At 47.2% G+C, this 23,843-nt stretch overlaps 1 protein-coding gene across 2 annotated transcripts; it reads left to right on the top strand.

Annotated features, from left to right (window-relative positions):
* Window positions 1–8: 8 nt before the first annotated feature.
* On the top strand, window positions 9–19,143 carry COPZ1 (coat protein complex I subunit zeta 1). 2 transcript variants are annotated; one of them, XR_014051611.1, is made up of 10 exons: window positions 9–51; window positions 10,718–10,786; window positions 12,060–12,141; window positions 12,781–12,872; window positions 14,021–14,076; window positions 15,383–15,460; window positions 15,619–15,670; window positions 16,886–16,924; window positions 17,517–17,664; window positions 17,747–19,143. XR_014051611.1 is itself a non-coding variant. In XM_081483651.1 (9 exons), exons 1-9 carry the CDS (start codon window positions 34–36, stop codon window positions 17,792–17,794), a joined length of 534 nt encoding a protein of 177 aa, XP_081339777.1. In that variant the 5' UTR covers window positions 9–33; the 3' UTR covers window positions 17,795–19,143. The 2 variants fall into 2 exon arrangements, 1 of the variants encoding a protein (XP_081339777.1); XM_081483651.1 differs by lacking the exon at window positions 17,517–17,664.
* Window positions 19,144–23,843: the final 4,700 nt, after the last annotated feature.

The raw sequence follows: 23,843 nt of genomic DNA, 5'->3' as shown, positions 1-23,843 counted from the left end.
GTGTCTCCACGTCGGCACCAGCTGCGGGGCAAGATGGAGGCGCTGATTTTGGTAGGAGCTGAAGGGGCAGCCGAGATGCTGCAATGTCCAGGGGGTCCGGGAGTCGGGGTTCAGCCTGAGTGGGAGGGGGTAGAAAGGGGAGTTCCGGGTAATCCTCGGGGTCCGAACGTTTTGCAGGTCCCTGGAATAAGCCTGTGGCCTAGTGCCGGAGCTAAAGCCTCGGTTTAGAGTAGAAGCTCTGCCGGGGATAGAGCAGAGTTGGTGAAGTTGAAGGGAGCACATGGTGTCCTTAGGACACATAGGATCATAAGCGTACTGGATTGGGGTCCTTCAGATTCTCTCATTATGCGCATTGTGGATGATACTGTGATTTGAGTTCCCCCAAATCTCCAAACTCGCCTCAAATTGTAAGAATAGAGTGCAGGTGTTTCATCACAACCAGCTTGTCACAGTGCAACTCTCCATTGATAATTCCCTGTCGTAGACCTTAAAAAAACTATTTTCTTCTATTTCCTACTATGTAGATTTTGTCATCATAAGGAATCAGTATTCCATTAGAGTTCTGGAATACCTGATAAGACTTAGTGTTGGATTGTGGAATGTGTTTTCAGACTTCTTATTCTGTTCTCCTTTCCCCTGTTCATTTAAATTTTGGGAATTCTTATTGTAGGATCTGGGATGCCAACTCTTCTCTGGTTATGTAAGAATTTTGGTGACTAAAGCAGTGTGTTACCTCCCCTGTCCATATAATCCTTTTTGCTTGTTCAAAAAAATAAAATACTATTACTTCTTATTTATTTACCTCTCTCAAAAGTGCCCCACCCCTTTCCAACGTGGGGTTGTTAACATGTATATGTATGTGTAATGTGTAGGAATTTAACTCCCAGCTTCTTCCTTAATTGAATTGAACTCTAGGTTCCTTTTTTGCCTCCCCGTCCCCCCCTTCAGCTCTTCACATGTACACCTCCAAATCCTCATCAGGTTAAAGAGAATAACAGGTTTCAATATCCCTCTTTCAAAATGGCAAATATAGGGATAGTTCCTTCCAAAAACAGGGGTTGTTTAAGTCTAGGTAGAAAGCTTTAAAATCTTACTAAAGATATTTTCTGTACCAACCAGTTAACCAGTGTTCTTAACTAGTTAACAGACTGAGATGAATTCTAGGGAATTGGTTTCTTTGGAAGTTTTAAGAAATTTTTAGACTGGCCCTTAGTTCTATTTAGAAGGGAGCCTGCTTATAGGTAAAGGAGTGAGGAAGATGATACTCCAGGAGCCCTTTTAACAAGGGATCTGTGTGTAGAGGTGACCTGAGTTATATGTGAAAGTCTCTCTCCCTCTCACATTTTCTCTTACTTCAGTTCTTATCTTTGCTTCCTTGGTGAAGTTTGTTTCCACCTGCTTCTTCCTTATATCCATTTTAATCTTTACCTAAAATGCTTCATTCACAGATCCTTGCTGACCTGATCAAGTATCCCTGAAGTTTGCTTTAGAAACCTTACTGATTCTTTGTCCTGAGTAACCTATGTGATGTGTAAAGGGAAACGAAGATTAAGGGAAAAGGGCTTCCTGGAGTAAGCACAGTCAAAACCAGGATTAGTTTTTGACTCCTAACCCTCCCAGACCAAGTATTTTCTCTCGTATTATCGTGGGCTTTCCACCTCTTCAGTATGCCAGATTGTACATTCAACTATCAGTTATATAAAGCTTTAATTAGGTACGAAGTACCAACAATCAGTTCTTGTATTGGTCACCAGAGTTCTTAGAATATCATATCAGTAATTTCCTTCCTCTTTGTCTGTGTTTCCCAACATTTTTGTATGTGTGTGCTCTTTACTATTTTCAATATATTTTGGGCCCCCAATTAAGAACTTATGTATCTTTCTCACCATTCCAGCCCTTCTCAACTGGAGTTCCAGGAGAGAATTAAGCCCTAATGCCCTAAGACATCATTGTATGTAATGAATCAACTTCTCTGTATACACAGTGTCACTAGTTTCATACTATCTTTCTCACTGTTCCTTTTTATCTCATCTCCTTCTCTGTTTGTTCAGTGGCATCTTCTAATTCTGGGGTCACCATCTTCGTTGTGAAAAGTATAAGGAGTTCCCTGGACTTTTACCTGAGCTTCCTATTGAGCTAAAGTGTTGATTGTATCTGGATGAAAGTGAAAATATTAGTCACTCAGTTGTGTCCAACTCTTTGTGACCCCATGGACTGTATCCTGCCAAGCTCCTCTGTCCACGGAATTCTCCAGGCAAAAATACTGGAGTGGGTTGCCACACCCTTCTCCAGGGGATCTTCCTGACCCAAGGATTGAACCTAGGTCTGTTGCATTGCAGGCAGATTCTTTACCATTTGAGCTACCAGTATTTAACAAACCACTTCTTAACAGAAGGCAGACCTCCTCTAAAGTTCCTTTAGGCTTCTTCCTCTCACATGTCTGTTTCCTGGTTTGACTGGCCCTCTGGGAAAATCTGATCAAAGTATATTCAGTCCTCACCTCTACAAGACACATAGCCATAGGATACTGAGGAGAAGGGAAAGTAAGTTGGGGGGAGGTGTCAAAAAGAACCATCATTTGAAATTTGATCTGATTATGGCCATTTCTAAATACCAATTGTTGTTGTTCCGTCGCTAAGTTGTGTCCAACTCTTTGTGACCCAGTGAACTGCAGCACACCAGACTTCCCTCTCCTTCACTATCTCCTGGAGTTTGCTGAAACTCAGGTGCATTGGCTTAAAACTCAACATCCAAAAAATGAAGGTCGTGGCATCTGGTCCCATCACTTCACGGCAAACAGATGGGGAAACAATGGAAGCAGTGACAGACTTTATTTTTGTGGGCTCCAAAATCACTGCAGATGGTGACTGCAGCCATAAAATTAAAATAAGCTTACCCCTTGGAAGAAAAGCTGTGAAAACCTTAGACAGCATATTAAAAAGCAGAGACATTACTTTGCTGACAAAGGTCTATATAGTCAAATCTTTGGTTTTTCCAGTAGTCATGTACGGATGTGAGAGCTGGACAGTAAAAAAGGCTGAGTGCCAAAGAATTGATGCCTTCGAACTGTGGTGCTAGAGAAGAATCTTTGAGAGTCCCTTGGACAGCAAGGAGATTAAACCGGACAATCCTAAAAGAAATCAAACCTGAATATTCACTGAAAGGACTGATGCCGAAGCTGAAGCTCCAATACTTTGGCTACCTGATACGAAGACCCAACTCATTGGAAAGACCCTGATGCTGGGGAAGATTGAAGTCAGGAGGAGAAGGGGACGACAGTAGATGAGATGGTTGGATGGCATCACTGACTCGACAGACATGAGTTTGAGCAAACTCGGGAAGATAGTGATGGACACGCAAATCTGGCATGCTGCAGTCTGTGGGACTGCAAAGAGTCAGAGACGACTGAGGACTGAACGACAGCAACAACAACAGGTCCATTGAGTCAGTGATGCTAATAGGTTCCCTCATTTAGGTACTCTACAATGGGTCACGTTTCTTTCTTGAATTAAGTAAGTAGTCCATTCCTACCTTTCAAGCAGATTTGTCTAATCTTTCTCAGGTTCTTTTCTAAGGAAAGAGACCCTTTCATCTCCTTCCATTCCTAGCGCTTGATATTAATGCTCCTGGCCTGGACACAGCTTCCTCTTTCCTGCTGTTTTCTGCTGGTTCTCTGTTAGTTGTGAATGGAGAGAGATCTCTGCAGGTCACCATTCTCCATTAGTAACCTCTGGAATCTTAAAGATAATGACGTATCCCCTTCCTCCTTCCCCCTTTTACCCTTTTTTCATCAAAACTGAATTACTCTAGCAGTCCAGATCCTTAAATCTTCCTCATAGGTTTCATTTTTCTTAATCCTCTCTGGATTCATTTTCTGAGAGCTTTTCCAGTGCTTTATGGACTAGACTCCTTAATTCTATTCTTTCTCTCCCCTTTGTAAATTTCTATCCTAAAACAATGACCAGATCCTGAATTCTAAGCCTCATTCAGTAATCAGGGAATCCAGAGTGCACACAGGACTATGTGTATATATTGGAGGAAGAAACTATGCAGAATACATCAATGACTTTTAAAGGCTGATATTGCTCTGTGGCCTTCGCTTCCTGAATCATCTTAATGGGGCTTTTGTTAAATTCTTTTGGCACTAACAGTAGAGGTACTTGGCCTAAATGCCCCCTCCCCCTGCTCTGGGCAAAGGTATCAATTACATTAAGCCCCCAAAGCACTCCCATCTCATTCCTGGCAGTCCCCTGTGCCCCTCTCCCAGCTGCGTCCTTGCCGGTGCTTGGCCCGTCCATTTCGTTAGGAGAAGCAATCTCCTCATTCCTGCACTGTGGAGATATATTTCTCAGCTAGGGCGTGAGCAGTGCCAGCACTGCCCCCGGTGAGGTCCCTGGCAGCCATAAAAATTTTTATTGTGATTATGTTGGTGTCGGGGTGTCCATCTGGGTTATTGCACACCTAGTTTAATTGATTGAAGTTTAATTTATTGACACTTCAAATTAAATGATCAGAATAAACTGTGCTGTTACTCTGACCGGCTTGTTTTAATGGTTGATTGCTGGAAGCAGACCTCGGCTTGAACTAAAACCTCCAAAGAGCAATTGACGCTGCTTCTAACTCTCCCCATGTCTTGCCCTCCAAGAAGACCTCGTTATAGATTTCCGACGTATTTATATATATATTTTTCCCTCTCCTTCACAGTGGTGGGAAAGAGTTGGTCCCTGGCAAGGTATAAATTATATCAGAGGTCTAGGGGAGCTGTCACATGGTCAAAGGAGGAGGAGGGGGCCTCCATGTGAAGAAAGCCAGACCCCTGAGAAGCCAGGTCTTCCTTGGGAGGATGAATGCAATTATCCAGATATTTGAGGGAGTCTAGTGGCAGATTTAGGGTCTCTTTTTCAGCTAGATACTTGCTACTGTTTTTTTGCTTTACTCCGTCAACGTGACTTGGTTAGAGTCAGTATACTGACAAGAAAACTGAGAAGCAAATAAAGGATGGAACAGGGATAAAGAATCAGTGCCTACCTACCCACTTATGCTAGAGTAATTAGGAAGATGGAAGGCAGTGTGCCCATGGACAGCTTTGATGAAGATGGATTGGGAGGTTGAGTCCATGCACATGATGAGATCCCTGTACTGACCAGAGCCTCTTACATCTCCCTCTGCTGATTCTGCACAGTTTATGCTTTCTCTCAGATCAGCTTATTAGAGGAATTCTGTTCTTAGACTCCCAAGCCTGTCACCTCTTCCGATGTTTGACCACCCCCATCTCTTCAGGAAGTCTTTCCTGTTGTGTAATCTAAGTCTTACACGCTGCAGATGAAACCTTGGTCTCCTTATTTGGCTTTTTAATTTTCCCACTATTAAGGTAGGTATCCCCATCCACAGCCAGTTGGCCTGGATAGCTCTGTCTACCAATTTTCTCTAGCTTCTTTTCTATTATTTGTGTAGTGTTTAGAGGGAGGCTGAAACTAGGGGAGAAGATAGCAATTCTGTCTCAGGGTTGATTTGGGGAGCAAGTAGATTGAAAGATGAACACAGAGGCTGTCAGTTCGGTCTTTGAGAGACTAGCTTTTTGTTTTCAGGAGCACATGGGTGGGGGGAATATATCACGATACAAATCATGACCAAGGACTCATCAGAAATAGATATAGCCCCATTTGATTTTTCCCTTTGCTGTGTGGTATTTAAATGAGGGCTCTTGGATTATCCAACAGGGCAAGCAGGAAGTTCTAATGTTGCTCTCGGGGTTCAGGTATTTCACACCTGAGGAGTACTCTGATTTCTGCTTATTCAGTTCATCTCTTTATAGCAGTGCTCCTCACTTTGTCTCTCATTTTTGTAATTCTTTGATTTCCAGAATAGCTGAAGAATTAGGAACTGTGTATCCTCTGTGCAAAAAATTCTCTGGCAGATAGACTTTCAGAATTTTAAGAAAGGACCTGAAACTGCATTCCTGAAGAGTTTGGGATCTGGTTATCTTTGTTCTGCTTGTCTCAGAGCTGTTGGATTTACTGACTGAAAGCTGGAGGGGTGTGGTGCTGACCTTAGCTCCCCCTGCTGGCTGTGTTAGTTTTCTCAATTATTTATTTATGAAGGCCACACACATGTTTATTGAAGTCATTATTCGGTGCCTGGCAGAGGTGAGAGGCTGGTTTACAAAAGTATCACTCATTTCTCCTTTTTTTTCTCCCCTCTCCACACCATCTTTTTGTATTCAGAGAGAATCTTGTGTAATTCTAAATCTAGGTCTATGAACTTGAAATCATCAGAATTTGTGAACGTGTGTTTTCTTGGTAACAAGGTCCATGGATTTCATCAGCTTATTGAAGGGGATCTAATGTAACTCAAAAAAGTTACTAACCTTAACTGATCTAGCTCAGGCCTCTCATTTCTCCAGTGAGAAAGCTGACTCCCAGAGAAAGGTAGGACTTGAGTTAATGGCTGATGCAGACTGTAATAAAAGATTTTAGGAGTTGGAGACATTTTTCCTTGTAGTGGCAGGCTTCCGGTGACCGTGCTTTTATGTTTTGTTTCTGTGTCAGATCTGAAGATTCTTTCCAGGTGGCTCTTCCTGCCATCAGTTCTTCCTGACACTTGTGTTCACTTTCCTCTTAATAACCAACATTTGGTCTCACATCGGCTAGGGAATGTTCTGTGGTACCTGTGGCTCCTCTTCTTTCCTGAGCTGTGTTTGAATCTAAGTAAACCCTTGGGTAGTATGTGAAAACTTTTTCTCTGGCTAAACCTTTAGCTAGTTCTTCTCATCTGATGTCCCCAGGCTTGTGGCTGGCAAACTGGAGCCTTCAATCCTAGAGGAGCTTTTCATTTTAGAAATTGGCACAGAATCAGGGAGCAAAATACCTGCTCAGCCATGTGGAGCTGGAGTGGTATCTAGAAATTTCTCCTGGTTTTTTATAGTCTTGGTTTTACTTTATAAATAGATTTAAAGAAAGAGCATCTTGTTTCTAGTCGATTGAGATCTAGTGTCAAGCCAGGGTACTACACCTGGCATGGCCATAAAGATTTCTTTATAAGTAGAGAATGAAGGACTTTCTAGAAATCTCAACCAGATTTTTTACTTGTGTCCTTTCGGCTTTGTGGATCGCAGCCTCTAACTCCACAAAGGCTTCTTGGCTCCGTCCCTTCTCCCGCCTCCCCCTGCCCCCACCAAAGACAAAATGAAATAGGCATAACCCCCAAATATCCTGTCTGCCTGCTCCAAACGCTACCCTGGTCCTCTTCTGGTGGCATATCACGATCTTATCCCAGAGTATCCTTGACTGTACATTGTGAACAGACTTAATTCTAGGCTTTTTCGGCCCGTTTCTCCTAGTTTGACTTACAAGACACACAAATAAGAGCTTTTCTCCAGCTCTGCCTTTTGAATATTTTTGCTAATAATTATAGTCCTGAGGAAGCTGCAGGTCACCTGAAGACCCACAGGGGGCAGCACTAGGAATGACTCTTCCCTTTTAGTCCTCTGTGTGCGGGGGTAGGGCGTACCAGGAGATGTTGTTTTTCACCAAGCTTCAGAAGCCTCTGATTAAGATCAAAGACTTGTTTGTAGCAGTCTCGTTGCTTGTTCGGTGTTGTTTCAGCTCTCCTGAGGAGTACAGTCTAGTTTTCTTGATAATAAAAAGGGACATGAAAATCTGAGCCACCCAACCTCCCACAGACCAATCTGCCTGTATATCATTTCCAGTCACCATTAGCATTTGAGGTGAAGTTCTGTTATACACTCAGGCTGTGGCTCTCTGAAAGTCAGTGCATCACAGAACTTTGTCTCGAAAGCTTTCTAGCAGCTACCCATTTGGGAGTGGGAGGGAAGAACAGGCCTTTAAAAATCCTTTGAACATGGCCCTAAGCGTGTAGGGTCTTTCTCCGTAATCAGCATTTAATGTGTTACAAGGTCAGGCCTAGTCCATTGTCCAGGAATGCTGCTTCTTAATAGCTGGGAGTTGTTTATAAACTTGCCCTTTGCAAAAAAACTTAAAATGAAATTACATTATCAGTAATGGCTTCTGGGCCCTTTAAACAGGCTGTTTTTATGATATGAGAGGAACTTCAGGCCCTCCCCCCCTCCCCAACTCCTGAGAGGTAAAGGCCCCAGGCTGAAGTGGAACCAGCTGTAGTCAGGAGGTGGCAGGAGAAGTAAAGAAGAAGCTGCCGGTCTGCCTGTAGCTGAGTGGAGAACTAAAGCAGCATGGAAGCTCTGGCCAAGTTCTCGGCTTTATTTAGAGTGGTCATTCCTTTGGAAGTTTGAAATGACCAGCCTTTTCTCTAGTGCCTTCTTACCCCTTTCAGACTTACAGTCACATCTGGTCTTCTCCTTCCCCCACCTTTGCCCTGTCTTTTATCCTTCCCAGGAAGATCCATGTTTCTATTTTGGGGGTTTCCTTGATAGCTTCTTCTAGGAAGCCAGTGAAAAGAGCCGAGAGCAGGACTCAGGAATCTGTTCCTCTCTTTGCCAGCTGTTTTAGGCACTCTCTTACCCTGTTGGCCACAGAGGATTGTCTGACTCTCCGACTTGGCTGGTGGCCGTAACCGTTTTCCTCTGCTTTGGGATTCTGTTCTTTCTAGAGATGCCAGACTCTGCGGCTGCAAGCGCGAGGTACCTGTGCCAGATCAATGCCCATTTAAGCCATCGGGAAGCTCTCTAAGGTTGCTGTGAGTGCAGATAGCCTGAACAGAGCCAAAGATTTCCAGGGAGGAGGCTGTGGGAAAGATGATTTCTTCTGATGGACTTCTTTTCCTTCATTAAAGAAACTCATTCCCATGAGTGTCTCCCTGTTGGTGAATCAAGGATCCAGGTTGCTACAGAATTGAGCCTGCTTTATGGGAAGATCATTCTGTGGGGAATTAGGAGTTGAGAAAGCTGCTGTATTTGTGACCTTTTAGATGAGACTCTAGAGGACTTCCTTCTGGTAGACAGAGTCCCTTAGTTTGAGAGAGTATTCCAGAAAGTAATGTGTATAGCATGGGCATTTCTAAGGAGTGTTCATCAGAGAAGGATGAGTTGGTAGTAATGTCACCCAAAAGGGCCACACCAGAAAATCTACCTGGATGCGGAAGCCTAATTATAAGAGAATCCCCTAGATGCTTACTGCATCAATAAATTTTTACCTTACTCTCAAGCTTAATTTAGTCTCATAATCATTCAATAAATATTGAGAATTTAGTGTGTGTATTATTCTGGACACTTGTAATAAATCAGTGAATGAAACAAAATTTTCTGTCCTCAAGAATCCAAGTGGGGAAAGCTTACATTCTTCATCACTCTGTTCTCAGAATACTGGGTTCCCTTTCCTCTCCTTCTTAACTCCTTGAGCTCAGGTTGGTTCTTTGCTTGGAACCATAAACCTCCTGGAGCCTCATAAGGTAGTTTACCTTGGTAGAAGCTACAATCCTTGGCAGCAATTCTTTTCTCCTCACGTTTGGGTCTTTGTTAAACATATGCTTGGAGAATAGAGAATATGTTTGGCCCTGTGAGAGCTGTGGGTTTCCTAAGTAGCATCAGAAAATGGAGGTAGCAAAGCATCAGCCTTGTCTCATATCATAGCACAGGAGAAGGATATGCCTGGTAAGTAACATTGACAGTCAAGGACTATGAGCCTACAAACACTTTCATACATGTACCACTACCTCCCTTCCCTTCTTCTTCTTTCGTGTTAGTTGGTTCCCTGAAAGTTGCAGAAGTGGAGGAGCTTTTACGAAGTGACATGCTTTGAGTTTGAGTGTAACCATTAAGGCTGAGACTCTTGATTTCTTTCTTTTTTTTTTTTTTTTTTGTGGCTGTGCCATGTGGCATGCAGAATCTTAGTTTCCCAACCCAGGACAAACCCATGCCCTCTACAATGAAAGCATGGAGTCTTAACCACTGGGCCACCAGAGAAGTCCCTGATTTCTTTATGAGAGCCAGTTTCCTCAAAGGTTGATTCTTGGTGGTGAAGGACCACTCCTCTCCTGATCCTTATCTGCAGGTTTCACAATGTTTCTTAGATGGAGCCTCTTCTTACTGCTTCTTAACAACCCTGAATTCAGATTGGTTTTTGTCTTGGCAAGTTAAGTGGTTGTGGTCAGGATATAGTAGAGGAGTTTGGCATCCTAGAAGAAGTCTTAGAAGACAGATGTCTCCCTGGGCTGCATTCAGAACTGGTGTGTCTGTGTGTGAGTGTGTACATGTGCGCGTGCCTACTCCTTCCCCTCTGCTCCGTGTGTGGGTGGTTTAGGGAAGGCTTGCTTTATGCCTCTGCATTGCCACTGCAGCAACTTCCAAGTACACTAGGGCATTCAACCCTGTTTTCCTATAGCCCTGTGCAGTGCTTATTAATTAATCTGGTCACATTCCATACCCACCTATGCATGGGAGACCAGGGAGGAGGGAGAGTAATTTGGAAAATAACTATAGCATAATATTTGGAAATAACAGCATGACCTACTTTGATTAAGCCTTCTGTGAGTCTGGCTCATAGAAATTGTTTCTCTGGCGCTGCTTTGAGTCCTTTGTTGAAATGTCCCCTCCCTCAATTCAGTTCATTTGTCGCTCAGTCAATCTCGGTGGGAAATGTCAGAATCTGACCAGGTTGGGATAGGGGACATACAGAGGCATCTCTGTAACCCGTTGCAGCCCCAGTAGGATTAGGAGAAGGTATCTTGTTTGTGAGTGGTGGCAAGAGCCTTCAGGACTGAAGATGTGTTCATATCTCTTCAGGAACCCTCCCTGTACACCGTCAAAGCCATCCTGATTCTGGACAATGATGGAGATCGACTTTTTGCCAAGGTGAGATTCCCTTTCAGATTAGTTGAGAATCAAGACAGAGTTTTGAATCTTGGGACTGGCCCCATTCACTCCTCTTTATCCACAAATAATTGTGAGAATTCTTCCATCTGTGACTACTCCAAATAAAACCTAAACTGCTCCTATCTGTTGGTTGCCCTGCTTCTCTACCTGCCCATCCTTAGACTTTGTCATCAACATCAGAAGAGAGGAGCTTTGGAGCTTGGTTTCTGAACAAAGAAGTGTGTGGTTGTGAGAAGCAGCCTGCCCAGGCCCATCACCCCTGTCCCTTTCCCTTCTACCCCATCATCCTGCCTGAATTTTTCCAGGGAATTCTCGTGCAGTCCACGGTTTCAGCCCTACATCCACAGTCACCACCAAGCCTGCAACTTCCTGACTTCCCCAGTCTGATGTTTCTAACTTTGGATCCATTGAAAGAGAAGAGGAAGGACACCCCTCTCCTCTTCCTCCATATTCTCCCCCTCCTGGAGAAATTTTTTCTGTCCCTGGTGTATTAACTCCAGGCAAGCATCGCATAAATCAATCAGCAGGTAGAGATTAGTTTAGAATTCACCAGCTGTTCCTCCCTGTAATTGGATGTAACTATGCAGGACACCTTTTGAAACAGTTATCCAGTTACTAAATGCCAGACCTGTCATAGTTCTTCAGCTGACTGCGACGGATTAGCCCCTAAAGAGCAGAGCGATTTAGCAGCCTGCATCTCCACCCCGGTGCCAGGGAGAGCTTGGTAGTGGGCTCCATGGTGTGCTAGCTTGCCTTTTGCTTCTTTGAGTTTGCTGGAAAGGAAGCTAAGACAGCAGAGAGCCGAGAGCACAGGCAGAGCTTGTCCTTCTATGGAGGAGGGTTTTGCAGCCCTTCCCAATTCCTCAGCTTTGCTCAGTGAGTGAGGGCTGGTGCCTTTTGTGTTCTCTAGCAGTGCTCCCTGACCTAGGGTGGTGCCTGGGGATGGCCTCAGGGCTGCTGCCCAGGCGTACAGATGGGGCAGAGCCTCCACACAGGGCTTCTAGGCCTTTCACCCTTCCATCCTGGGAACCATGAGGTGGGGTGGCTTAGAGCAGGGTCCTTAAAATATTTGTTTTCTATCCAATTACTCACTGCCCATTCCCTGCCTCTATGGTTCTCCCTTCTTCCTGTCAGTATTTCTCTTCACCCTATCCCTTGAAGGGGAGAAATCCAAGACCCAGGGCAAAACAGTCACTAATCATCCTGGGCTTCCAGCTCTAACAGCCCAACCCGTCTCCTTCCTTCTGATCAGTACTATGACGACACCTACCCCAGTGTCAAGGAGCAAAAGGCCTTTGAGAAGAACATTTTCAACAAGACCCATCGGACTGACAGTAGGTCGTTTTCCTTTCACTACTCCCCATGGTGGGGGGCGGGGGTGGGGGGAGCCATAGTGGGAAGGGGGTGGCAGCAGGACTGTGGAGAAAGGATAAAATGACTCTGCCTCCTTTTTCTCTTTTTTCCTCCTCCCCTCATATAATAAACTCTTCAGAAATGTAATGGGGAGGTGAGTGTACCTCACGCGGGAATACCGTGCTAGAAGGTTGGCTGTTAGCTACCTGTCTAGTCCCTGGATTTATGAGCCTCACTTGACAAATTTAACTGCAGCTCTGCTTATTGTACCGCATCCATTAGGGCAGGTAAATGGAAGTCTGTAAAGGTGACCGCTCTGCATTTTCACCTCCGAAGGATCGACTAGTATCCTGTCTCATATACAAGGAGGGAAATAAGGGTAGTAGGGGTGGGGAGCAGTTGGAGAAGAAGATGCTTAGACTCCCCCATTTATACTTGCCTTCTTATTCTATCACCTGAAAAGAAAAAGGTCAACTTCAGTCTTTTGGGGGGTCATTAAGACCCACTTTCCCTCAGCCCCACATAGCTGAATACTAATTCATGGTAACTCCCTCTGCCCTACTTCCAAGTCTCAGACCACCCACTGTTTCCACCTTTGTTCCCCCAACCCATCCCCACAGGTGAAATTGCCCTCTTGGAAGGCCTGACAGTGGTATACAAAAGCAGTATTGATCTCTATTTCTATGTGATCGGCAGCTCCTATGAAAATGAGGTGAGAATCCCCACACTCTGCCATCTCTGCTCTCACCTCCTGAACCGCTGGCAGGACCTTCTGACTGGTTCTGGGCCCAAGGACTGCCGTGTGCCTTTGGTTTCTGACTGGCTAATGAAGTTGTCCGAGATCCATGTCAGCCTCACAAACACGGCCGAGCAACTAAATCAACCTGGAATGCAAGCTTTCCCGGCTTTCTCTCTCTGTCCACATAGGACACACCATCTATGTTTTGATAACACACTAACATAACAGTATCAGTGGCCTTCCCAGCATAGTGTTTTTTAAGATGGATTTCTGAGTTGTGATCAGGGTTCACCTGTGAATGAGCCACACCTGACTGAGTTTGGGCCAATTAGGCAATATTCCGGGTCACATTGAAGCCATATTCTGAGTGGCTCTTTGTAGACTGTGGGTATAGCTCTAACCTGCTTCCCATATGTAGGAAAAACTATTTATGTCAGGTCACAACTTTCAGGAGAGTAGATAAGTAAAAATAAGCCCCCACATAATTTGAGGCAAAAGTCAGAGTTTGAGAAAACCAGTTCTTACTGAATTCTTATTGCTGTAAGTGCTTTGTAGAATGCATTGTTATTTAAACCTTATAACACTTCTAAGAGTTTTGGGCACTAGTGCCCTCGTTTTATAGATGATTAAACTAAACCTTGAGGAACAGTATGAAATTACTTATATTTGACCACTGTTGGACTGCAGAAGTGGCTGTTTCATGTGGTTCAACCTGATAACTTTCCCAGGGTCACACATCTAGAAATGGTTCAGCGAGGATTTAAGTCCATGTCTGTCTGACTCCAAAGTCTGCTGTCTCCACAACTGACTTCAGCTATTGCTTGGTTAATGATTTTTCTAAGACATAGGGTAACACATATACAGTTGGGAAAGACATGCAAAAGACTGACAAGAAAGTTCTGTTTGAACAGTCTGGTCAAAGAGAGACCTCAGATTACGAGATCATGAAGCAGAATTTATTTTTGTCTTCTTCCTGTTTTACTCTCACTTCCACCATATGCTGTTGGTCTTTTGTGAAAGCCTGTGTCTTTTGATCCTTAATGAGTTAGAGGGTTTTGTTTTCAGGTAGCAGCTTTCGGGGCCTTGAACTTTATCCTTCTGCTTCTTCTGTCTCCAAATAGCTGATGCTCATGACTGTTCTGAACTGCCTCTTCGACTCATTGAGCCAGATGCTGAGGTGAGCAGGCCATTCTTGACATCTGTTTGGGAAAGAAAGTCACTATTCTTCGGGCCCAGGGATTTGTGGGGGCTCAGCAGAGGCTGCAAGGAGTTGATTTACCTTGAGAAGTTGGGCTTATTATTTCAGAGTAATTTACACTGATAGGGAGGACTGGATGGGGGAGTGTGTTACTCCTGTGGAATAATTATCCTGAGAAAAAGGATTGGGAGGGAGCAGAATCTTTGCCTCTGTATCTACTGTCACATCCTGCCGTGGCTCTGTCAGAGCTCCAAGCACCTCACAGTGTTCTCTTGGGCTTCATTCTTTACATTCAAGATAGAGAAAGGGCAAGCATAGGGAAATGTCCCGGATACGACATCAGCATCTTGGGAATGGAGGCAGCACTCCTAATTTTTCATGTGCGGCCCTTAGTTGTTCCTTCTATAGAACAGGAAGAATGTGCCTTTTACCCTCTCCTCTCCATCTACCTCCCTGCCAACCTCTGCTCCCCATGTGGATGGGCCATAGAAGAGATATAAGATACTTTTCCTGAAAACATCCAGGGCTCCCCAGTGAGCCCAGTACAGACATCCATCCAGACGGAGCAGAACAGCAGGCGCTCTCAGCCCCACAAAATCAGCAGGGTGAATGGCTCAGATTTCCTCAGGAAGGGGATGATTTATTTCTCAGCCAGGTGAATGAATAGGTTTCATTTCAGTGATCTAGTGAAAGAGTCGAACTGACAGATGTGACTGGCCATGTGCACCAACCACCGGATCTGAGGCTGGTGGATGCTGGCCCTGGCGGTTCCCAATCCCCTAGTTGGGCTTCTTTTCAAGGCCTGAGCAGAGCTGGGGAAGGAGGCTGGGGAGGGGAGTGTGGAGCTGAGAGAGTCTTAGAAGGCTTGTCAGAGGTTGAGTGCAAATAGAGTTTGCACTCAGCCCCTCCTCACCTCCCGCCACCTCCAGATTGAGTGTTAGCTCTGTGTATTTCCTTTTTTCCACCCACTGATGTCAGTGTTCATGAGCAATGTTGTAAGCAGCATCATAGCAGATAGGAAAGAAAGCATAGCTCTGGAAATCAGCCCTTGAATAGGCAGAAATTGACTATGTATATTTTGAATCTCTTTCCTGGCATTCCTGATCCTTACTCAGCAAAGAAGTGTAGGAAGGGTGTTAGGATGGGTTAGCCAGAAAGTTCTTATTCACTTCTTTGTGTGCTTAATGGAAACATACATTGGTCTAGCTAGGCTCCCCCAACTCAGACCATGTCCTAGGATCCCTTTCACACCCAGGCTGGGTTTTCTCTTCTCTTGGGAACTCAGGAAAAATGTAGAAAAGCGAGCTTTGCTGGAGAACATGGAGGGGCTCTTCTTGGCTGTGGACGAAATCGTAGATGGAGGGTGAGTTCTCTGCCCTCCCTGGACCTCCCTGGATCTGGGATGAGGGGTGGGGCCACTGCCCCTGTCCTGAGGCAAGGGGGCTCAGTGACCAGAGTTCCCCCATAGTAAGTTGGTCCTTCAGGACAGAGTGAACAGTGGTCTCTTCTTTGTCTCTTCAGGGTGATCCTAGAGAGTGATCCACAGCAAGTGGTACACCGGGTGGCATTAAGGGTAAGTAGGACTGTGCCTGTCCCCCACAGCCCCCATCCACTCATCCTCCAGCACCAAACCTCCTCAATGATCTAAAGGGTTGGGGCTGGTAGAATACATGTAACTGTCTCCTTCCCTTTCAAATTGTCCTTATCTTAAGGACGGGAAGCAGAAGGAAGGTATTTCTGCCCCTAACCTGGTACCTAGTGTCTCATACAGTCTGCACAGAGTGGACATTTAATACATACTTTTAAAATCAAAGATGAAATAAAGGGAACTTGAATATTGATGGTTCTAAAATGATAAAGGAATTTGAGGTTGGCTGCTTCTTCCTGGGGGAATGAATCCAATCATATGAGGCAGAGGAGTGTCTTCCTTGTCTTTTAAAGTCTTAGGAAACTGAGGACAGCCCCTCTCCATCAGGAAGTACTTATTTGTCAGAACCTCTGTCCTCTTTGGTGCCAGTGGTACCAGAAAGAGGCTTCTGAGTTAACCATAGAAAGCCTCAAGTCATCGAGGTGCAGAGGGAGCCAACCAGCAAATTGTAGGGCTACAGAGAGGCCTGAGCAAAGCCAGTCTCCCCACTCACAGAATGTCCCGGCTCTGACCTCCACAGAGTGAAGGCTGACAGTGCCGGGTAATGGGAAATCTTCTCCCTTAACTGCCGTGGGCTCCATTTGCATAGTTTAATCTTCTCCTTTAACATATGTCTCCATGTGGCAAGAGAGAAGGTCCCCCCACCTCCCAACCGACTCCCTCCTTTCCCTTCTCAGGCTGCTGTTGCAGCAGTTTATTTCTCAAATTAACATGCTGTCGTTACCCATCAGGCCTTGCGGGATCCATTAAACTACCCCGGGCTCCCCCTCATCCTCTCCCTAGCGATATTGATATTCAGGGAAGGTCTTCTCTGACTAGGGAATCAGGTCTCCCACCCCCAAGTTGAGAATCAGATAACCTGCTGATTACCTGGAATGGAATAAATCTTAAGAAGTCCTCCTGCCTTAAAACAGAAGATAGATGAAATGACCCTTTTTTTTTTTTTTTTTGGTTCACAGTCCCTCTGGCCAAGTAAAATTGTGGCTGCACTAACTAGTCCCTAGGAGGGACTGAGAAGGTTAGGGCATGTGCCCTTCACTTCAGTTTAAAGGACTACCTCTTCCTTCCTCCCTGCCCAACCTCAGTCAGGTCTTACTCCAGCTTTTTTCCACGCTGACTGCTTGTCTCTCTGTGCCGTAGGGAGAAGATGTACCCCTTACGGAGCAGACTGTGTCTCAGGTATGACTTTCTTCCTTCTTCCTCTCCAGAGGGACCGGGTCACTAAAGAGGCTAGCATAGCATTCCACCCTAGCCCACCAAGCCTGAACTCAGCAGACTAGAGACTTAAGACACATCTTCTTTGGCTCCTTTTAATCCGGAGAACTGGGGCTCATGGCTCATACAGCCCAGTGCTCCCTACCCATCCCAACTCCTATCCCACTTTCCTATGAGCAGTGGCTGTCAGCCTTGCTCTGTACCCTTCAAACCCTCCCCCTGCCTGATGCCTCATTCAGTGATTTATTCCCCAGCAGAGGCTTGCCTTAAGCAGATGGTCTGTGTGCATGCACACACACACTCTCTCTTTCTCTTATTATTCAAATGAGGGCTAAGCTGGCAATGCATACTCTAGAATATGCATGCAGGTTTTGCAGATCCATCTTGCTACTTTGCAGATAGATTGTCTACCTGATGGGGGCGGGGTGGGGGTGGGGGTGTGGGGGATTCTGTTTTCTACCCACTTGGAATTCTCACCAAGAAGTCCATCTGGATATGGTAACCCCCCTCCTTTTATCATATGTCCAGTAACCCCCAGTTTTTTCTTTCCTCCCAGGTATACCTCCTCTCTCTTCATCCCCCCAGTGGACTTGAGTTTTTTTGGAATTTCCCAAACTGACAGTCCTCTAGGGCCTTAGAGAGCTTCTTCCCATCCCTCTACCCTTGGGGATTTTCTATTTGCCAATCTTCTAAGGACAGGGAAGGCAAGTGAGGGGAAGGAGAGCCCCATCCCCACCCCTGCCCTGCCCCTCAGCAAGCCCCTCAATGCCGCCCTTGTCCCTGCAGGTGCTACAGTCAGCCAAAGAACAGATCAAGTGGTCCCTCCTTCGGTGAAGACCCCACTGATCCTGGCTCCTCACCCCCTCAAAAAATCCACGTCGGCTGTGACTTGTCATGCAGTCCCCCAAATGATGCTCTCAGGGTCATCTCGGGGATCACAGGGATCCTTAAATCTCCCTCCTGTCTGTTGTTGCCTCCTCATTCCCACCTCAACCCCATATACGCTTCCCGTTCCTTCTCCCTCCTTTTGGCAGTTCTGGGAGTCAGTCAGGCTCTCAGTGGATTTGGACATGGGCAGGGGCAGCACCCTCTTCCTTTCTCCACTGGATTAGGCTCCCCTGTATTTTCTTCTCCATTTCTGTGCCCTTTGCTGCAGCTACACTTCAAAGCAGGAGAAGGAATGTGCTGAGTGTTTTCCTCCCTTTGCCTTTATCCCAGCAGCCCATATGTCCAGCAAGGGGAGGGAGAGGGAATTCTTTTCTTTAGAATGAGTGAGGGTGGGGAGAGGCATATCAAGTCTCTGCCGCAGCCCGGCTGGGCTTGGTATTTTCTCCCATTTCTTCTTACTGCCCAGGTCTCCAGCCTTGGAAAAAAAGACTGGGAACAACTCATAGGCAGGGGACAGTGTGGAAGAAGCAGTGATTTAAATTTTATTGGAGAGGGCCTATAAAATTCTTTATTTCAAACACAGCTGAGTTTTTTTTACCCCAATCCTGGCTTGTAACTTCAAAACTGCTGTGGTCTGTGAGTGTCCGTTGTGAGAGGGTCCGTCTCTCGGGCCAGTACCTTAACTCTCCACCTTCACTACCCGTGGGATCTCCGCCTGGCTTGTCCTCTCTGTGCCCTGGAGCAAAGCCAGTCCCTGAACTAAAACTCCATTCTAGTCTTGGGAAGGAGAGTTTCTGCTCAGAACAGGGACAGGGTGGAATTTATGACTTGGGCCTCTGGGCTCTCTCAGCCCCTTCTCTCCCCTACATGCATTTCACTCTTCTGCTTTGGGTCTGCAGTCTCTGTCTGCTGCTTAACCCTGTCCTCTCTGCCCCAGCCTTACTCCAGGCAGTAGGTCTGGGCGCCTCCCCTCCCTTGCTAACTGAGAGAGGCACCTTTCTTCAGAAAACCTTGGGGATTTGGATTCCCCCAGGAAGACAGAGGAAGGAACAGCCACTATTTCGTCTCATCTCTTCCCCCCCCGACCCAAAACTTCCCGCAAAAAACGTCTCAAGAAATCTTCCTGAGACTTTGAGTTCTGCCCCACAGACTAACTGCCAGTTCTCCAAGAGTGTGGGCGGATACTGGGCATCTGTGAGGGGGCATTGCTGTGTAAGATATGTGTGGAGTCAGGATGGTAGCCACCTTCATATACTGCTCTGTGCAAAGAGGAATAAAACATTTCTTTTTCCAAACTGCCTTTGTGTGATGTTTGTGTTCCTCTTCCTCTCTTTTTGGCAGCTGCTTCTATTCCTCTAAACACCACCACCACCACCCCCCGCTCCCCATCTTATAATATTTCTTCCCTCCTACCTCAGAGACTCCCCAGCATTCTGTGCCCCCATCCCTAATTTACAGGGCTCTTTGCCTCTTTGGCATCTCTCCGTCCACTCTCCTGGAAATTGGCGCCAGGGGTGGGGTGGGGATGGTATTTTCTCAGTGGGAGTCCCAGGGAACCGAGTGCTCCCCCCACCACCCCCAAAGCCAGCTGCCTGCTCCCGCCTCAGCCATTAGTAACCCGGAGACGCGCACCTGCGTGGGGGCTCGCCTGCAGCCCCGGCTCTCTTCCTGCACCTCCCTCTCCCACTCTGAAATGGCGCTGAGCGGGTTATTTATCGGAGCCAGCACTGCTCCAGAAGGTCAGGACGGTGGTGTAAATAACCTCTCCTCGCCATTTCCCCATCCCTCCAGAGCCTACTCCCCACCCCCTCCTCCACCTTTATTCGCACAAATGAATGTGGCTGGGCTGGCGCAGAGCCTGGCCCTGCATCTTAATGGGGCGGTGAGCTCACAAGATGGATTTAGCTGGGGGTTTTATGGTTGCCGCGGCGACAGGAGAATGCTTTGGTTTTCTTTCCCCCTTTCCTCTGCAGGATTTGAGGGGGGGCGTGGAGTGTGGGGAGCCCTTCTCTGCACTACAATTATAAGGGTCTCTGCAGTCACCTCTACTGCTCATGAGATGGGCCTGTAACTTCAGGATTAGGCAACAGAGACAGGAAAGGTTGAGGGAAGGAAGGTAACCAGAGGGAGAGGCCTCTCCAGCATCTTGCCTGCTCTTTGAGAACCTAGCAATTCAGCTCAGCCACTGTGGGACCCCTGGGCCCGGGGTGCCCCTCAGCAGAGAGGAAAAAAAATGCTTGGGTATAGCACTCTGCAATCATGCATGGAGGTTTGGGGTACAGGGGGCTGGATAAGGGCTACGGATTTTTGTCTTGCCCATCTGAGCTGGGGGAAAAGCCGTGTTCGGGCATTAAGGTTACCACCCTAATCCTCCGGGCTTCTCTTGTGGCTCAGCTGGTAAAGAATCCACCTGCAGTGCAGGAGACCTGGGTTCGATCCCTGGGTTGGTAAGGTCCCCTGGAGAGACCTGGGTTCGATCCCTGGGTTGGTAAGGTCCCCTGGAGAAGGGAAAGGCTACCCACTCTAGTATTCTGGTCTGGAGAATTGTCCATGGGGTCGCAAAGAGCCTGGAGAATTGTCCGTGGGGTCCCTAAGAATCAGACACGACTGAGCGACTTTCACTTTCACCCTAATCCTCCTACTCATCACCCAACATGGACCCTGCTGGAGTTGGGGGCTGTCAGACACGACTGAGTATGCATGAGATCAGCAATGGTGTGGAGAGTAGTGCTCTATCCAGTTCTCAAACTTGGAATTCTCTGAACTTGTTTTCCCAGCCTGGCCTGCTGTGAACTTTTCCTGCCTTCTATTTTGCACTAGGAATGGAACTCTGGTGCCCCGGCCTACATAGTCCTCTGGCCAACAATGTTCTTTCAGGACAATGAGCAAGCCCTCCCCCAGCACTGACTGAAGCAGAGACTGAGGAGTAGGGTCTGATTCTCTCCTTCCCTTGGTATTTTTCTGTCTGATTCTGGGCCTCTGTCTCTGTTTGTGAGCCTTTCCCTCTTCCCCAGGGGACCCTGGGAACCCCCTCCTCTCTCTTGTCTCCCCCTCCTCCTCTCTGGCTGGGAAAGTGACTAGACCCTGAATAGTGCCAGACACCTGCCTGCCAGATGTGGCGATTCCCTATTCTTCTCTCCCCCCTCCCCAAATGTCTATCCTTTCCCCACCCCACTGAGTTCAGGCAGAGGGAGCCCCCCTACAGGGTGATTTAGTGCTGCAGTCCCTCTTCCTCAGTTCCCCCTCCAGTTCCTCGCTCTTCCCCTGGTGCCCATGCTCCCACTTTTTTCCACCTGGTACAACCTCCTCCTGCTCCCACCCCAGGGTGCTGGCTTGTATAAGCTTCAGCTCCTGGACTGGAGAATGAGTGGGTGGGGCAGAGGTGACTGGCCTCTTTTGCACCCATGAGAGAGTACATTAGCTGCGCTGAGGACAGTGGCAGCCAGAGCTGATGTCATTCTCACTGCTGAGGTGGGGAGGGGGGAGGGGAGGAGGGAGTGAGTGGGGAGAGAACTAGCACTCCAAGACTGACTGCAGAGGTCTGTGAGACCTCCCCAGGTAGGCAAGAGAGCTCAGAATTGTGGCTGCCTGGTAGATAGCACGTCTCCGGCTGGGTCTCCAGATCTTGTCTGGATCTGTGTCTCAATATGACTCAGTAAATGCCTTTCAGCTCCTCTCCTTCAGACTTATCCAAAACACACACTTAAAGGGAACCCTTAGTCCTTACCCTTCTCTCTTTAATGTTTGCCCTTCGGTATCTTTTCTCTATTAATCTCTCTTCCCTCCCATTTCACCCTTCTCAATTTGTTGAATTTCCCTCCCGGTCACCTGGCCTCCCCCAACTCCATCCATCCCATATCACAACACAATATGATCCCAGACCTCCTACCAAAGCAGAGACTCATACAAAGTCACTCATTTCTCCCTTCCATCCCTCTCTGCAATCTGACAGTCCCCCTGGGCCAGACAGAGAGCTCTGAGGTGGGGGTGGGGTAAAGGATGGCTGAGTTGAAGAACAGCAGAGGCATGACAGGCAGGTGAAGAGTCCAAGGAAGCAGGAGAGGTGGAAGGAGTGGGACAGAAAGATGGAAAGAGAGAAAAAGATGACTGCAACAGAGAGGGTTGAGGGTTAGCAGAAAGCCAACATAGCAAACTGCGTGAGAGAAACCCACACAAAGAGAGCAAAGCTGGGAGCAGGGAGAATGGAAAGATGGAGACGGGAAAGTCATAGCAAGAGAAGGCAGCTAGGGAGGGGCCAGGCAAGGGGCAGCCTGGCCCTCCTGGTCCCCCTCACACTGCTGGGCCATAAATCTTGTGTACGCGTGCATGTGTGTCTGTCTGTCCGTCTGTGTGCCTGAATGTAAGGCACAGGCATAGAGGGGTGTCTGGTGAGGGTAGATGATCCCCACAATATTATTCTCCCATTTCTTTCAGCTGCCTCCTTCTTTGAGGCACCCCACACTTATACACCCCTCAACCAGTATTCCTGATGCTCCAGGAGCCATCCCCAAGGTATTTCCAGGATTCCAAGGAATCCAGGCTTTTTCACTTGGAATGCAGGCCTGCTGGAATGTGCAGTTAGGATCTGTAGCATCAAGAGGCCCCATCACCTCACTGCCCACCCCCATGCCTGCTCACCAGCTGCTCCTGTCCATCTTCTCCTCCCACTCTCCTTGTATCTCTCCCTCCTCCTGCACTGACCCCTCCCCCAGCCCCTGACCCCCAGCCGCCTGGGGCCTGGGTTGGAGGAGAGACAAAGACAGGATTTATCACCAGGATAGAGAAGCAGCCAGAGACCAGGGCTGAGGGCAATGGCTGACCTCCTTAGATGGAAAGGAGTGCTTAGCCAGATGCTGGGAGGTGGAAAGCCTGGGTTCTAGTGGCTCCTGCTCACAACTCTCGCCCCCTCGCCCTTTCCCCCACTCAAACCTTGCTTTCTCCTTTGTCTCTGAAGATTGAGGAAAGAGAGGATGGCCTCAGGTGATTTTAGGCCTCTGAAGAACAACCTGGGAGAAGGGAAGACGGGAGATGGATGTCTTATGGATACTGGGGAGGATCTGGAAACCAGGCAGCAATCAGGTTCCTATTATTTCCTGGACTAGAAAGGAGTTCAGGTTTAGCATGCAACAGATGAAATGAGATAGAGAGGTATCCCCCAATCTAGAGGGACTTCTCCAGAACAGGCCCTGATTGCCAACAAAGAGGGAGATAAAGGTGACTGTGGGTCTTGAAAGATGGAAGATACCATCTCACCTGAAATCGAAGGAAGAAATGAAATTCCCCAAGAGTAACTAGCTCCTGGTGGCTCAGATGGTAAAGAATCTGCCTGCAATGCAGGAGACCAGGGTTCAATCCCTGGGTCTGGAAGATCCTCTAGAGAAGGGAATGGCAACCCACTCCAGTATTCTTGCCAGGAGAATTCTATGGACGAGCCTGGCCGGCTACAGTCTAAAGAGTTAGAGTCGGACATGACTGAGCAATTAACACTTGCTAGTTCCAGTCTCTTTGAGAAGACCTGCCTCCCTGAGATCCCTCACTGCCTACTGAGAGGATGGAGAGCAGCATGGACCCTGCCTTTACAGTAAATAGACTATTGGCCCAAAATTGTCTCTACTCAGCAGGCAGGGTGTGTGCTCAAGGAGAGGGAATGGTGTGATCCAGGAGTTTCCGAGAAACTAGACCATATATCTTTCAGTGGACAGCTCCTGCAGCTTCCCTAGCCGCCCTTGGAGGCCCACTAGCCCTCCAGAATCTCAGCATGTCAGAGGCTTCCAAAAACCCAACTCTGAAGCTGCACCACTTCCAACTCCTGCCCCCCCTCCAACTCCTGCCCCCCCTCTTCCCCGACATCCTGCTTTATGCCTTCACCCCACTGTTCCAGGAGAAGGATGCTCAAATGAATTACCTCCAAGTGAAAAGAGGATGGAGGGAAAAGAAACCAAAGCAACTGGGAGCTTCTAGTTTGTCTACCAGTCTCTCAACACAGCCCCACCAA

The sequence above is a fragment of the Giraffa tippelskirchi genome, chromosome 4 (assembly GCF_054371585.1).
Source record: "Giraffa tippelskirchi isolate mGirTip1 chromosome 4, T2T-mGirTip1v1.2.pri, whole genome shotgun sequence".
In the NCBI taxonomy this organism is placed as follows: Eukaryota; Metazoa; Chordata; class Mammalia; order Artiodactyla; family Giraffidae; genus Giraffa; species Giraffa tippelskirchi.
Note: the sequence above shows the minus strand (reverse complement) of the source record. Positions and strands in the feature narration are given on the sequence as shown.

Coding starts and splice junctions, on each gene's coding strand:
- COPZ1 (XM_081483651.1), top strand. Junction 15,671..16,885: donor TACACCGGGTGGCATTAAGG/GTAAGTAGGACT, acceptor TCTGTGCCGTAG/GGAGAAGATGTACCCCTTAC. Junction 16,925..17,746: donor CGGAGCAGACTGTGTCTCAG/GTATGACTTTCT, acceptor TTGTCCCTGCAG/GTGCTACAGTCAGCCAAAGA.